Raw genomic sequence first — 14996 nt, 5'->3', positions numbered from 1 at the left:
TGTGATCTGAACATAAGAAAAACATTGGTTTTAAATCTGAGTCACTTCATGAAGAGTACAGTTGGATGATTCAGTGTTCAGAGATGTGTGTTAAATGCTAGCTCTGATCATGCTGGTTTGCAGGAGATGGGGATAGACAAGGCCGCTATGGATATTAGTCTATTCATGAAGCTGCAGAAGAGAGTCCGAGAGCTGGAGCAGGAGAGGAAGAAACTGCAGCTCACAGTGGAGAAGATGGAGGAGCTGGCCAAGCGAAAGGTGACTGAGCAAGGATTTATCAGAGGGGCTCAGCTGTTTCCTCTGAGTTTTTATCTACAGGAAATGAATCAGGTTCTGATATTTTTCTTTGTGCTTCCTTCATTTTAGGGCTCTGAGTCAAGGCTCTCCACCTCTGAGCAGGAGACAGCCGATCTGGCCTACAATAATCTCAAGGTACAAAACTGAAACAATTTCATGGCATCAGGACTTCTTCTCTGTCCTTTCAGATGAAGCTAATGTGTAACAAATCAACATCTAAAACTTAAACGGTGAACTTTGTGTCTCTGCAGAGGCAAGAGCTGGAATCGGAGAACAAGAAACTGAAGAACGACCTGAATGAGCTGAGGAAGACGGTCGCTGAGCGAGCCTCGCAGAACAGCTCATCCAATGAGCTACAGGACAGCTACAACCTGCTGCTGAGCCAGCTTAAATCAGCCAATGAGGAGTTGGATGCTCGCAAGGAGGAAGTCCTCATCCTCAGGACGCAGATTGTGAGCGCGGCCCAGCTGCAGGAGAAGACCGAGAATATCCTGAACCTGAACACAACGGTATCACATTAACAAAGTTCTAATCCTTATGAGGAGGCCAGATTTTTATTTGTTATTCATCATGCTACACCACACACTATAGATGGACCAAAGCTTCACGTGTTCTCTCTGGTAAAACACATTATTATCAGTGTAGAAGCTTAGCTTTGTGTTGTGTGTCTGCATGTCTAGAAAAGTGAAATAAGCTTTGGCTGTGAGGTCAGTTTAAGCATTTTAAAAGGCAGCCAAGACAATTTCTTTCTGTGGTGTTTCTGTTTGTGATTACAGCTCTCAAGAGACGTTCATCTCTTATCAAAGAATACGATTTTTGTGACAGAAGGTTCTTTTAAAAGAAACTATCATTATTATTATTATTATTATTATTATTATTATTATTATTATTACAACAAAGACAAGTGGCCCCAGAACCAAACCTTGTGGTTTGCCCTTAGGTAGTAATAGAAGAGGATTTTCAGCTTCACAGAGGTGGAAATCTGCTTATTTCCTCCTTATTCAAAAGTAATGAGGTCACTGCAAAGTGATGCAATATTGAATCATTTGATATTTAACTCATATTGCACAGTGGTGTACTCACTTCCACTGCTCAACCTACTTCCACATACAGACATGAGTATAAACAGGCTTTGCGGTCTCAAGTTTAGATAGGAAGCACTGTCCAGCCCGATTTCAACAGAAAATGGAGTTTCAGCTCAAAGGGGGAATTTTAAAACTTTTATTTATGAACAGAGGCTATGTTATAATATTACCGATCATTAGGCTCAGTAACAGTTGGCTCAAAGTGATTGAAAATGTGACAGAACACTTTCCATGAGCCTGCAGCAATGAGCTGGATTCTGCTTTAGACATTTTTCTTGATGAAGTCTCTCACCTGCTGCCATTGCTTTCAGATAAACACACAGTCTGCAGTGCAGTGGATGAGTCAGAGGGCTGAGGATGTATATGAATTTATCGTGTTCATGTGTCAAATGTCTGTGTGTTAGAGTGATATTAAAATCAGGTCAGTGAGCTGTTGTTGTGGTGATGTGACATGCTCTTTCTGTGTCTGAGCAGGAAACTGATTCTACTCCTGTGGTGAACAACAGCACAGAGCCTGTGGACAAAGAGGAGGCGCTCAAAGCTTACCATGGACTGTGTGAGTCCAAAAAGTAAGTGACTAAAGAACCGAAACCAGCCAGCTTTACCACAGTGAGGTATTTGGACAGAAGAGATCCTCTATACAGGTCACGTCAGCTGATCTCCTCTTTAGTTATTGACACAAAAGGCTTTGAATGCACTCTTTTTACTTTGCTCTGGCTGTTCTCAAGTATTTGATTAAAAAATCCTTCTTTTCTTCTCTAATGAATGATCCTGCTAATTGAAACTTTCTGAGACTTTAAATCAGATTTCAAAGCGACGGCTTGCTGGACACGAGGACTGTCTGTCGCAGTCTTTGTGTCCTTCGCTTCTGTTCCGGTTGCTGTCAGCTGTACTGAAGCTTCAACAGATCACAGTTCTGTTTCCTTCACACATCTCCAGTCTCTACTCATATTTAATGTCCAGTTTGAGAGTCTCACAAGACTCTGAGGCTTTTCCCAAACCTACATAACGATCAACGGGTAGCTCCTTACCTCTGAACACAGAAACAAAACCACAAAACAGAAACAAACTCCACCCTTGAAAAAGCAAAAAAAGACAACAAACAAAAAAAACTACAGTTGGTTTAAATTTGGCTCATTCTGCACATCTGGACCACATCCAGCTCCCCTGCGGTCTCCCGAAGGACTGTTCTGACAACTTGAAATTTCACAAACTCTGAAAAAACAAAACTGATCTGACTTCATGTCGAGCATGATCACTGCTGATCTGAGCTCTTCTATGGAAGTTGGTTCCATTGAAGAGGGGCCTGAAAACTGAAGGCTCTGCTTCCCATTATACTGTTAAATACTCTAGGAACTACAAGTAAGCCTGCAGTGTGAGAGCGAAGTGCTCCAATGGTACTATAAGGTCATTAAGATAAGATGGGGCCTGATTATTTAAAACCTTGTATGTGAGCAGCAGGATATTGAGTTCTGGATTTAACAGGGAGCCAATGAGGGGAAGCCAATATAGGAGAAATGTAGCTTCAGAAGACATCATAGACACACCTGCTGAACCAGCACAGTCTCACTGCACTTCCTTTCACTTAGTCGCATCAAATCTGTTCATTTGTGTTTCTAGAAATGAATTTCCCCATTTTTGATTTCAATCTTTGGTCTGATATCTCCTCGTGTGCACGTGTTACATTTTTAAAGTGCAAAAAAACCCCAAAATCAGTCCCACAGAAGTGATTGTGGTTTTGGTTAAAATAAAACACCTTTGTGCCATTCCTTTTTCATCGGATCCACGAAAACACAGGGCTGTGATCATCATAAATAACAAGTGTAGCTCTGTGTTTTAGTGGCAGCAGCTGAAGTTGTGGTTTTTCTCTTGTTTATGTGGCGACTAACCTTTCTGCTGCTCTCCTCCTCTCTGTTCGCTGCGTTGCTCCTCACATGCTGCTTTTATCTGCTTCTGTGTGTCCTCTGCCTGCTGCTGCTGGACACCAGTAACCATCAGGACTGGTGTTACCTGAATGAAGATGGAGAGCTGGGCTTGGCTTACCAGGGCCTCAAACAAGTGGCCAGGTTTCTGTTTGCTCACTTCCTCTGCTTCCTTTCATTTCAAAAAATCATCGCTGTAATGTTCTAGACCTCAGTTTGCTCGTGAAGTGCCACTGCTACACCCAGTGTGTGAAATATGAGGATGCTCTCAGCTCCTAATTAAAATCCGCCATGTGAACTCAATCTGGATTTGAAGTTTGTTTATGAGCCCAGAAAGCAGCTGTAATGGTTCAGCTTAAGGCGACGATTATCCTCAATAGTCTCTTTATATGTTTGAGAGTTGCTGATGAGTCATATGCAGTTTAATATTCATGCAGCCTGAAGAAGAGGACACCATTAATTTCAAATACCAAAACATCAGCATCACCTCAGTATTAACTCAGTGAGTCACACATTCACATGTCAGTGCTGACTCAGCAACTTTTAGAGCAAAAATCACATAAAATTATTACTTCTAAAATAAAACAAACAAAGTAAACCTTCATCATGAACCTTCAGTGTGATGTTACTTCATGGGAAGGTTAATGAAAATGTGTCTGAGCCCTCAGAGGATGTTTCACACACTGGCTGTATCACCACTGATCTGTCTGTGCAGTGTTTTGCTGTGGTTTTTTTTTTTTTGGTGTTTTGTTGTTTTCGGTGTCTGTCAGTAACACTCTGGTCCTCCCGGTCCTGCCAGGCTGCTGGAGGCTCAGCTGCAGACTCAGTCTAGGCAGCACAAAGACGAGCTGGAGGCCCTTCACACTCAGATCGAGCTACTGAAGGGTGACATCGAGGATAAGCAGGAAAAGCTCAGCTACATGATGTCTCTGTCTCCAGAGGCTCAGGTGGAGTACAGCGTCCAGCAGGAGATCACGCGGCTCACCAATGACAACCTGGTGAGCAATACTGCAGCTGCCACTGCTGCCGGACTCCCTTCCTGATTCCTGTTTTCTGTTTTCTGACGCTGCTCTGTGTCTTCCTGCAGGATCTCAAAGAGCTGGTGGAGAAGCTGGAGAAGAACGAGAGGAAGCTGAAGAAGCAGCTCAAGATCTACATGAAGAAGGTCCAGGAGCTGGAAGGTAACAGGAGAGCAGGAAGCTGCTCTGTAGAGCTGCACCTGATGGCCAGAGGCTAAGTGTGCGTGTGTGTCCATGTGTCTGTTTTTCAGCTGCTCAAGCAGCAGCTCAGAGCAGCAGGTCCAAACCTGAGCTGATACGCCAGGTGACCGTCCAGAGGAAGGAGAAGGACTTTGAGGGGATGCTGGAGTACAACAAGGAGGACGAGGCGCTGCTGGTCAAGACCCTGATCAATGGTAAGAGCATCGCCCCAGATTCATGTGGTCTTTCTATCTTACAGGAGGTTTCATATTGTGGGTGAGGTATTCCCATCCACCTCAGACTGTTTGTTCAAACCGCATGCTGGATAAGAAGATTTCTCCAACAGCTTTGTTAGAATATTTGTTCAGGGCTTCCATTCTAACTTAAATATTTATTAAATCGGGCATTTGGTAGTTAGAAAAAGCAACACAAGAAGCTGTCTGGTTTCCAGCTGTTTCTGTAGCTCCCCAACGTCCCTCACAGTGATGGCTTTACTGTCACTAAAGTTGAGCTGGAGGTGAAGTTGAAAATATGTGATGACAAGACGAGCAGCAGGATGCATGTCCTCAGGATAATAAAACCAGAGTTTTTTCACCCATTGCATGGTTACAAACATGTGATTTCAGACATCCGCCCCAACAACGTGTCGGGTACGGTGCCCTGTCTGCCAGCTTACATCCTCTTCATGTGCATCCGCCACGCTGACTACATCAATGATGACCAGAAGGTGGAGTCTCTGCTTACCTCCACCATCAACGCAATCAAGAAGGTCCTCAAGGTCGGTGCTACTGCACACACAGCCCACCTGTCTGATTCCACACACAGGTTCTTTTATTTTGAAAGTCCTTTTATTCATTCTGCAGAAGAACAACGATGACTTTGAGATGACATCCTTCTGGTTGGCCAACACCAGCCGACTGCTTCACTGTCTGAAGCAATACAGCGGTGAGGAGGTGAGGACCTGATCGATATCTGTAATGAATGAGCAGACAGAAGCAGCGATTAACCACTCTCACATCCTGACATCTTCACCAGGCATTTATGACACAGAACACGCCCAAACAGAACGAACACTGTCTGAAGAACTTTGACCTGGCTGAGTACAGACAGGTGTTGAGCGATCTCTCCATCCAGATTTACCAGCAACTCATCAAAGTGGCAGAAGGCATCATTCAGCCCATGATCGGTGAGTTTCCATCATTAGCCAGAAACGCCAAAAAGGAGAATTTTATGGTTTGATGCATTTCATTGCAAGATGCATAAATGCACACAATGCATTGGTTATATTTTGCTTAAAGAAATATTTATGTGGTTTTCTAATTGGTGCCTCTCATTCAGCTTGGTGTATTATTTCAGCATGGTTAAAAATAAAGAGCTCGGGACCTTATAGAAAACTTTGCAAAGCTCCTCTCTTGCTGGATGGTCAAATGTCCTGTACAATATGAGTTGCATTCATCAGTCAGATTTCTAGAAGGATAAATATCCAGCCAGTAGAAAGAGATTAGAAACTGTTCGAGATATGTCCTTTCTCCTGTTGCAGCAGATTCATTTGCAAAATTCCTGAAGAGTTATTTCACATTTTTTCTACTAAATATTTGGGGGCTTATCCAGGATGTTTAACCTGTCTCCTACAGTGAGAATTTGAGTCTTTAATCTGAAAACCCTGAGTTTGTTTTCTTTAAGGATGTGGAAGGTAGTAATATATTGTTTGACCTTTTTTTTCACCAGGGTTGTAAAATTGTGCACGTTTAAAATGGAAAATTGCATTTTAATTTCTGCATGAGTAGTTGAAAAAATGAAAACATGCTGGACTTTGCTGACTGTGTGTTCAGGTGATGTAACTCTGTTCCTTGAGAAAGTCAGCTGCTTGACATACCCACAGAAGTGGGTATAGAGTCAGTTGTGGGGAAAGAGGTACTTTCCTCCTGAGTCCCTTTATGAGAAACACAAACATGTTTGTGCTGAAAACAGCTGACAAAACCATCCATTAGTGTGTTTAAACCAGATGGACAGTAGTCTGGTGGTAAATTAAGAAGAAGTGAAAGTGAAAATAAAGACTTCTGGAGCCAACAGGATAAAATGACGGTAAGGACAGCTGTGTCATATCTGTTGTGAAGCCTCATCTCTGTTGTTAAATATGAAAAACTGAGTGACTTAACCACAACCCGAATCTGCAGTCATCACTTTCAGTCTTATAAAACATGCAGCGTGTCAATGAGTGGCTGTCAAAGATGTTTGCCTTTCACAGATCATTGCTCTCTGTTGCAGTGACATTTTAGAGATGAGCCACACTAGTAGCTGCTGTTTCATCTGCTGTCAGCCAAAACATTAATGCAAAGGTTGATGGTGCAACCAAACCAAATTCTGTCTAAGGAAAGATTTTTGTGTTCTCAATTCAGAGCTGAACCAATGGCGTCACTTATTTTAACTCACTGCTGTAACCGCATCATTAAAGGAGCTGAGGGCCACCCAAGAAGTCCTGTTACAATTATACAGAAAAATAAAATAGGGTTTGTAATGTACCATCCAGCAAAACCATCGTTGTGTTATGAGAGCAGCACAAAACGGAACTGAAGCATTATTTAGATGCTAAACTAAATGATAAATGCTCTCATTTGTAGTGTTTGGTCAAGTGTCATAACACGAGGAAGAAGCAGGTTATCACAACAACACCATGGTGAAATCTTCTAGTCCCACTCTTTTGTTTTTTGTTGGTTTGAGTTTTCGTTGAGTTTGTCTGTTGAACACCTGGGAAATTTTTTTCAGAAACTACGTCACTCTGAGGTAGCAGCTGACTCATTTCGTCCCCATATGAGTCATCATGTGACTTTCTGCTATCTGACTGTGCACAGTGGTTACCACAGCAACCACAGAGCTGTGGTCAGTGTGAACTTCGTCGTTATTAAAGGTATTTTTATCTACCAGAAGTCTTTAAGTCGAACAGAGTAAAGGCAGGCTAAAAAAAATCCCCTCAGAGCTGCAGGACGGTTATCAGTGGACAGATGAGTATCGAGTTCGGGTCAAATCACAGACTAAACCTAAAACACGGTCCAGAGCTTGAAAACAGACGAGTTTTGGAGGGGGTTTTTTGGCGAATGCATACCCTCCACCAAAGCAAATGAGTCTCTGAGCTGCTGCAGGAATTCAACCACAACCAGCTGGATGTTCTTGGAGTGAGCAAAGTAAAACTGAACTGAAGTAGCTAACAGCGAACATGGATTCATGGTTCAGATCAAAGCGAGCAACTTTGCCAGCAAAGTGCTGCTCAAGACTGCCTCAACATACCTGGAGCTGCAACCTCATTGAAGATCTGAAAACTCTGGAGTCTGAATGGAGAGAAGCCAAAACCACAAAGTGACCGGAGAACAACACAACAAGCGTTGGAGGAACTAAGTCTGTATAGCACCATGCTGTTTTTTTTGTTTGTTTGGTTGGTTTTTTTTAAGCTTCTAGATCTTTTTGCTGCTGTGTAACTGGTGTAGGTCTGTACCTTCCCATCTGTTCAATAAACATTCTTCTTTGTATGTCAGCGTCAGAGTTTACCTCCAGTTTGGCAGCTTTTATCTTCATGATGTTTTCTGAACTCCTTTTCTGGTTTCTGTTTTGCCATGCAGTGTCGGCCATGTTGGAGAGCGAGAGCATCCCCAGCCTGGCAGGTGTGAAGCCGATGGGCTACAGGAACCGTTCGTCCAGCATGGACACGGACGCCGACGGCCCCACCAGCTACACCCTGCAGGCCCTGATCAAGCAGCTGGGGCAGTTCCACAACATCATGCGAGACCACGGTCTGGACCCCGAGATCATAGGTCAGGTGGTCCGGCAGCTCTTCCACTGCATCAACGCCGTCACCCTTAACAACCTGTTGCTGCGCAAGGACGTCTGCTCCTGGAGCACCGGCATGCAGCTCAGGTACTAAACCTGCAGCCGACATCCACAATCTCAACTTTATAGTTTGTACTCCATTACAATGCAAAACTGTAGCAACAAATGTACTAAAATCTGTGAACTACGTAGAGTACCATATATATTTTATAATTTTGTCTTTATACTTTATATTGCAGGTATTTCATTGAATTAGAATCCAGTGAAAATTTCTTTGCAGGTTAAATGAACTAAAGAAGAAGAATAATTTTAAGAAACTAAAAATTATCCTCTACATTTCTGTATAATCACCAAAACACAAACAGACAGCTGATAAACATATGTGTTTGTTCATGTGTTTGTTAGCTGAGTGATGGTTTGACACGTCAGTGAGCTGAGCTCCTCTTTGAAGTTCTTCCCTCGTTAGTTACAAGTTCTAGAGGTAAATGGTGCAGATAGCTTCAGCTGTGGTTAATGACTCATTTTTATCAACAAACCTTACAATAATCCCAAACAGGTCACTTATTACACAGTTAATTCACAGCTCGCTGAGCTCAAAATTCACTTAAGAAGTGAAATTATCACAATAATAATCTGGATTTTTCTCGGGCGACAAGAAAGAGCAAGAAATCAAATTCCTCACGAGAAGCACTGGTAGAAGAAGAGCATTGACCATAACTTGTTACATAGTTACATTGGAGAAAGATCGCACAGAGAGATGGAGGTTGGCTTTAACGTCACTTACGTCACGTTGCTAAAACCTTGTATCCCTGAACCATAGATGGGTCTGCCTGTGAGCCTGAACTCTGTGGGTCCCCCATCAACCCCAACCCTCACTTTGAATTTTGTGTGTATGTGTGTACAGGTACAACACCAGTCAGTTGGAGGAGTGGCTCAGAGGAAATAACTTGTATCAGAGTAAAGCTGCAGCTACTCTGGAGCCGATCATTCAGGCTGCACAGCTTCTGCAGGTCAAGAAGAAAACGTCGCAGGACGCCGAGGCCATCTGCACGCTGTGCACCGCGCTCACCATGCAGCAGGTACGCTCAGCTCATCTGAGCCCCGAGCAGCCGATCGATAACAACACACCCGATCAGATAATGACCGGATATTAACCTGCTGTCTCCTGCAGATCGTGAAAATCCTGAACCTCTACACGCCTCTGAACGAGTTTGAAGAACGAGTCACTGTGTCCTTCATCAGAAACATTCAGGTGTGAATCACACAGACTGTTTAGCTGCTTATACCTCTACCAAACACCAGAGGGAGGATTCCTCTGGGACATGAAAAGAACAAATGTAAACTTTTGAAGCATAAAAGGTGGAATCTGAATGTCAGATCCATTTACAGCAGATGTGATGTTAGAAGATTTAACACCTCATGCTGCTGGTGCCAAATCTGAAGATCTGAACCAATCAGATCATTTAAAAACAGAACTGCAGAATTATTTTTGCTTCTGTGCTTCTTATTCTGCTTTGGAAATAATTCACTTCGGTGGTGTAAAAAAAAGAAAAGAAAAAAGGCTCTGTATGAGGACCTCTGCTTTTACTTCTGTTTTCTACCAAAGTGTCTCTTTAACTTTGTACTGCCCACGTCCAATGTAGATATTTGGGAAGATCCTGCATTGCTAAACAAAACCAGGAGCTCCCAGCAGTTTTCAGGAAAACCTGATATCTTACATGAATCTTTTAAAATGCCCACGTTCGGTCTGATGAGGCAAGCGTAAACATACATAACATACATACATGCGCAAACGTATTCAGTAATGTAAATTCTGTGAAAAACCATGTTGCTGTCTTCTGATAAACTGAAACTGTTTGACTTTAAGTGCAAATTTAACCTCCTAGGACCTGGCGTCCACATATGTGTACATCACATTTTGGGTTGTCTAGACCAAAATACTAAATCTTGCTCCACAAGGACCTGATATCCACTTACGAGGACATTATACTGCCACTGTTCTATCTCATTTTACTCAGAAACAAAAATCAGTTAAAAAAACAAACATCTGGTAATTCTTTGTTTTTACATTTATCAGGTCCCAATCAGCCAAAATGGCAAAGAGAAATTAAAAATACATGAGTTCGGGTCTTAGGAGGTTAAAGATTGCACAACTATAAACAGCTGAATTGCTTTCAGCTGCCTCGGTCCTGCTGCCTGTAACACGGCAGTAGTTTTCCAGAACAAAGTTCATGAATCCAGGTCACAAACTGTCCTGGAACAGGAAAGTAAGCAGGAGCCACTGCCTCCAGAAACTAGAAGTTTTCTGTTTGTCTGCATTCATTTCAGCTGTGTGCAACATTAGACAGCAAAAACATGAAATATAAACTGGTTTCTGATGTCTGTTCTTTTTGGGGGGTTTTGCATTATGAATACTTTGCCTCTACGGGACCAGTGATGTCAGTCTGTATGTACCTCATGTTTGACTTCTCTCTGTCTCTGTGTGTCCAGAATCGCCTTCAGGAGAGGAATGACCCTCCTCAGCTTCTTTTGGATACCAAACACACCTTCCCGGTTCTCTTCCCTTACTCGCCGTCTGCCCTCAGCCTGGAGATGCTGCACATTCCTGCCTCGCTTAACATCGACTTCCTCGTCAGAGTCTGATGACCTGCTTTTAATCCGAACTCTCACTAATCTGACTGTTTCCCAGCAGCGTCTGCTGCCTGACACCTCTTATTGATCATTATGTTTCTGTCTCCATGTCTTCCTGAGAGCAGCACGTCTGCCTTTCTGCCGAACAAGTTCATCTCCTCACGTCTCTCTGAAGTAAATCCTCCACGTTTCTGAAAAAAAACCTGCAGAAGGTTCAGTCCGGTCTGTGGACTTCACATCACAGTTGTTCTTCTCTGACAGAAAACTGTGCTGCTGTTTGAGTAGATAAAGAAACACAGAAGCTAACAGAAGGAGCAGGAAGGTTTGCAGAAGGATGAAGAAGGTCAGGAAGAAAGTTCAGAGGGATCATTTAGACTCAGAAGAAAAACAAGATTTTTTAGATGTGCATGAAGGTTTCTGAAGATTTCAAACACAGACAAACATCAGCGACTCGAATAACTGACAATATTCAGCATTTAAAAGTTCAGGCTTAATCAGTCAAAATGGCATGAGATTGGTTGGATGTGTCAGAGGAGTAACATGTTGATTTCTGTAGACTCTTTACTTCCTTTGAACTTTGAAGGTTGTGGGTCGTATTTATTTATTTATTTAGTTATTCAGTAGCATTAAAAGGCTGATTATCTGCTTCTGTCCTGATATAACGACACCTTAAAACACTAAAATTACACTAAACTAAAACTAAGCTGTTAACAGTTATTTAATCTCCTATTCGCTCCTGCTCCTCCAGTCATGTGTCATCATGTGACAGTCAGCTGTGGAGGATCCCAAACGTGTCAGAAGAAAGTATCAGAAGTTATCAGATCTGTCTTCCTGTGATCGTTTGGCCAATTAAAAAACAAAATGATAAAATAAAATGCTGCAAACGAAAGCAAATGTTTAACATGAAACTAACTGCTGAGACACATGAGGGTTATTCAGGTTGGTTGGCGCAGAGACGTGAATCTTGTTTTTCTTGTATTTAAAGAGAGAAAGATGTTCGAATGTAGACAAATAAATGAAGCGATGAAGATGAGACTGTAGTTTTTAATAACAGCTGCTGGCAGGTGTGAAAGCAGTTAATGAGCTAAAGAGCAGGTAGGTTGTTCTCCCCCTGACTTTTGGAAAACCTTGTTGTTCACTCAGCTGGTGCAGAGCAGTCTGGAAAACACAAATCAACACTTTTTCTTTTCTTTTTTGACCTTTTTCTTTTCTGAGCGATCTCCTCTCAGAGTCTGTGCAGGACTTCCACTTCGTCTCTCTGTAATGTCGTTTATTTCTGTGGGAAATTATTTTTTTTACTGTTTCTGTTCTTCTGTTTCTCTCTTTTGCACCACATGTGGAAACACTAATAAAATACTAAATATGCACAAGATAACACTGCAAACCCTCACACCCTCACATTTTTCCTTTTCCTCCAAACCCACGTGCCATTCTACGCTGGTGATGTTCATGTGTCTGATCATGTTCTGTTGGATGCCGTTCATCTTCATCTTTTTATGAAGTGCAAATGTAATAAAATGAAGTTTAACATGTGAAGAGTTTCACTGCAAACCTGCTGTGCACAAGTTTAATAATTCAGGTCATTCATAATACAAAAACCATAAAATGGATATTTTTGTGCTGACTTCACACGTAACTGAATGTTTGGTTTTATTCTGCAGTAAAGATCTTCAGTTTGAGATGTTTGAGTCTGGATGAAACACAGAGTCGATCACTGTAACTCAAAGAATATATTTTGGAATTGAAGTCTTGCTGAGGTTCTGTTAACTTCTTCTTTGTTTATGAAATGAAATTTCTTATTGAAAACATTTCTGGCAAAAAAAAATATAGACGTTATTTCCACAGTTTAGCTGAAGCTGATGGGAGTTTAACCAAGTTTACACACTTGTAGCTGCTCTGATCATTCAGAGAGCTGAGCTGAGCCCCTTGTTTCTGCCCCAAAGTCACAGCTGGGGCATGTTTACAGGTTTGTTTGTTGATTTAGCTCACTGCTTATAGTGCCAGTCTGAAACTGCTGAAGCATAAATTAAAAACAGAAAATGTTTGAGAATATGAAACTACTAAATGCACTTTGTAGGCCTAGGTGTAAACTTCAGTTTAGACTTCAATAAAAATATAAAAGTAGTGGATTTGGAGAAAACACTGCAGTCACAGCAATAAGCTCATCATTAAAAATGAAAGTGACAGGTTTTTAATGTGCAGAGAACTTTTACAAATGACAAACATTTCAGGGACATTACTGTTATTTTTAATTTTCAATCAAATCAAATCACAATGACATGGTCATTAAATGCAAATTTAATCAGGATTATTTCCCCAAACGAGAGACAAAAGCAGCCTGATGTCAGTTCATTAATCTTTCATGTCTAAAGCAGCCAAACAGAAACTTCTCAGTGTGCCGTCTTCACAGAAAATATTAAAGTAAGAAGAATTCTTTACAAGTGATTCCAAACATCTGAGAGCAGCACATTTATGCACATACTTACCTGGTGTCTGATTTCTGAAAAAATGTTTACCTTAAAGTGTTGCAGAAAAGCTACAAACTGGTCAAAAAATGAACCATCACAGAGATTTGAGCATCTAATGACCCAAAAGGACACAAATGCTTCACCTGACATGTTCCTCCAAAAATACTTTCTGAATTAGTCAGAATGAAAAACACTGAAACAAAGTATAAACATGACTAAAATTAAACCTCATTAACAAACCCGTTCAGTGCATTTTACTTAACTTCATCCTCAAATAACTCAGTTATTCTGCAGCATTAAGAATCAAATTTCATTATATTCATCTTCAACAATCACAAAGTTTCTTCAAACTGGAGAAAAATCAAACCCAGTTTTTAAACAGTCTGAAGATGAAGCACTTTGGTGCTCGACACGTCACTGATGTTGAAGGAAAATAAGATTTATCACCCTGAAATAAAACTACAACGTTCCCTAATGTTTCTGATCTCTAAGTGAATAAATACTATAAAAATGTCTCCCTCCCCACAGTCTGCACTGACTGTTGGCAGAGAAGAAGAAGAGCAGCTCTGTGAACGAGGGTTTGGTTTGCTTCCCACAGCAGCTCGCTGTCAGTTGTGCCAGCTGTCGGCCTGCGAGGTCGTCCGTGGTTTACCTGTCGCTCAGGTGGCTCAAAGCTTCACAGGACGCCCACTGATCTGCTTCACACTCTTACCCACACACTGTGACTGCAGGCTTAATAAAACACTGAGTCACTGTCGGGCAAAAGAGTGAATATTTTTAATTAAACAGTCGTATTTAATAAATATATTCACCATCTTTAATTTGTTCAGGTTTTATCGTAATGACCTAAAACAAAACTAAACAATTGTGGAACAGAATTTAAACTGAATTTTAGAAAACTGGAAACTACCCAAAATAATAATGTGCACTTAAAGTTAAATATAAAACTAGAGGAAGTGTCTTTAGTTTTGGTTTCTTCTTCTTTATTTTAAATTTTGACAAAAACCAAATATAATATTATAAAAGCTGGAAAAAAAACCCCACTGAAACAAACTCCATCTTGAAACTGCAACAAGAGTTTCAAACCATTTTCCTCTACATGGAGAACTGAGCCTGCACTTTATTTATCATCAGTTACCTGCAGCTTCTACTGTGACTGTCCCACTGCTGCTTTAACGATTCATTCACTGTGTGTGGAAAGACAAGTCATCATAACCCACACATGTATAATGGACATGTTAAAATAATAAGCATTTATTTTAACATTTTAAAACCAAGCTTGTTGTGTCAAATCTGACACGTCTTCTAAGAGTGCATAACTTACAACAGTCTCCTCAACAAACGCACCAGTTATGTCCTGTTTAACTTCAGCCGCCCTGAGAACAAGTCCACCAGAGCTTATCTTTACATTTTTACATGCTGTATTTTTTAGAGCATTTCAAGTTCCTATACACCAATACAACCGCTCTATCCCAAATTTTAATAATATGCATACATTAAGTCCATAGTAACTACATAAAATTCTGAAAAGTGCAATAAACTACAAAGAAAATGAAAATCGCTTTTGTTTTT

The 14996-nt window shown here is 41.2% G+C and overlaps 1 protein-coding gene across 2 annotated transcripts in view; it reads left to right on the top strand.

The window, feature by feature from the left end:
- Positions 1-12655, top strand: part of myo5b (myosin VB) — a 45989-nt gene extending 33334 nt beyond the window's left edge. Inside the window, exons 26-40 of one of the 2 annotated variants that reach the window (XM_063463946.1) lie at positions 124-258; positions 367-432; positions 549-806; positions 1857-1951; positions 3371-3448; positions 4104-4302; positions 4392-4485; positions 4575-4718; positions 5130-5281; positions 5367-5456; positions 5539-5689; positions 8118-8412; positions 9230-9404; positions 9497-9577; positions 10816-12655. In XM_063463946.1, coding sequence (XP_063320016.1) covers positions 124-258; positions 367-432; positions 549-806; positions 1857-1951; positions 3371-3448; positions 4104-4302; positions 4392-4485; positions 4575-4718; positions 5130-5281; positions 5367-5456; positions 5539-5689; positions 8118-8412; positions 9230-9404; positions 9497-9577; positions 10816-10968 — 2166 coding nt within the window. In that variant the 3' untranslated portion in view covers positions 10969-12655. The remainder of the gene's footprint in view (positions 1-123; positions 259-366; positions 433-548; positions 807-1856; positions 1952-3370; positions 3449-4103; positions 4303-4391; positions 4486-4574; positions 4719-5129; positions 5282-5366; positions 5457-5538; positions 5690-8117; positions 8413-9229; positions 9405-9496; positions 9578-10815) is intronic. The other variant, XM_063463947.1, reaches the window with a different exon arrangement.
- The last annotated feature ends 2341 nt before the right edge of the window (positions 12656-14996 follow it).

This window comes from Pelmatolapia mariae, linkage group LG20 (assembly GCF_036321145.2).
Source record: "Pelmatolapia mariae isolate MD_Pm_ZW linkage group LG20, Pm_UMD_F_2, whole genome shotgun sequence".
NCBI classification, from domain to species: domain Eukaryota; kingdom Metazoa; phylum Chordata; class Actinopteri; order Cichliformes; family Cichlidae; genus Pelmatolapia; species Pelmatolapia mariae.
This window is presented reverse-complemented; position numbering and strand designations above follow the sequence as displayed.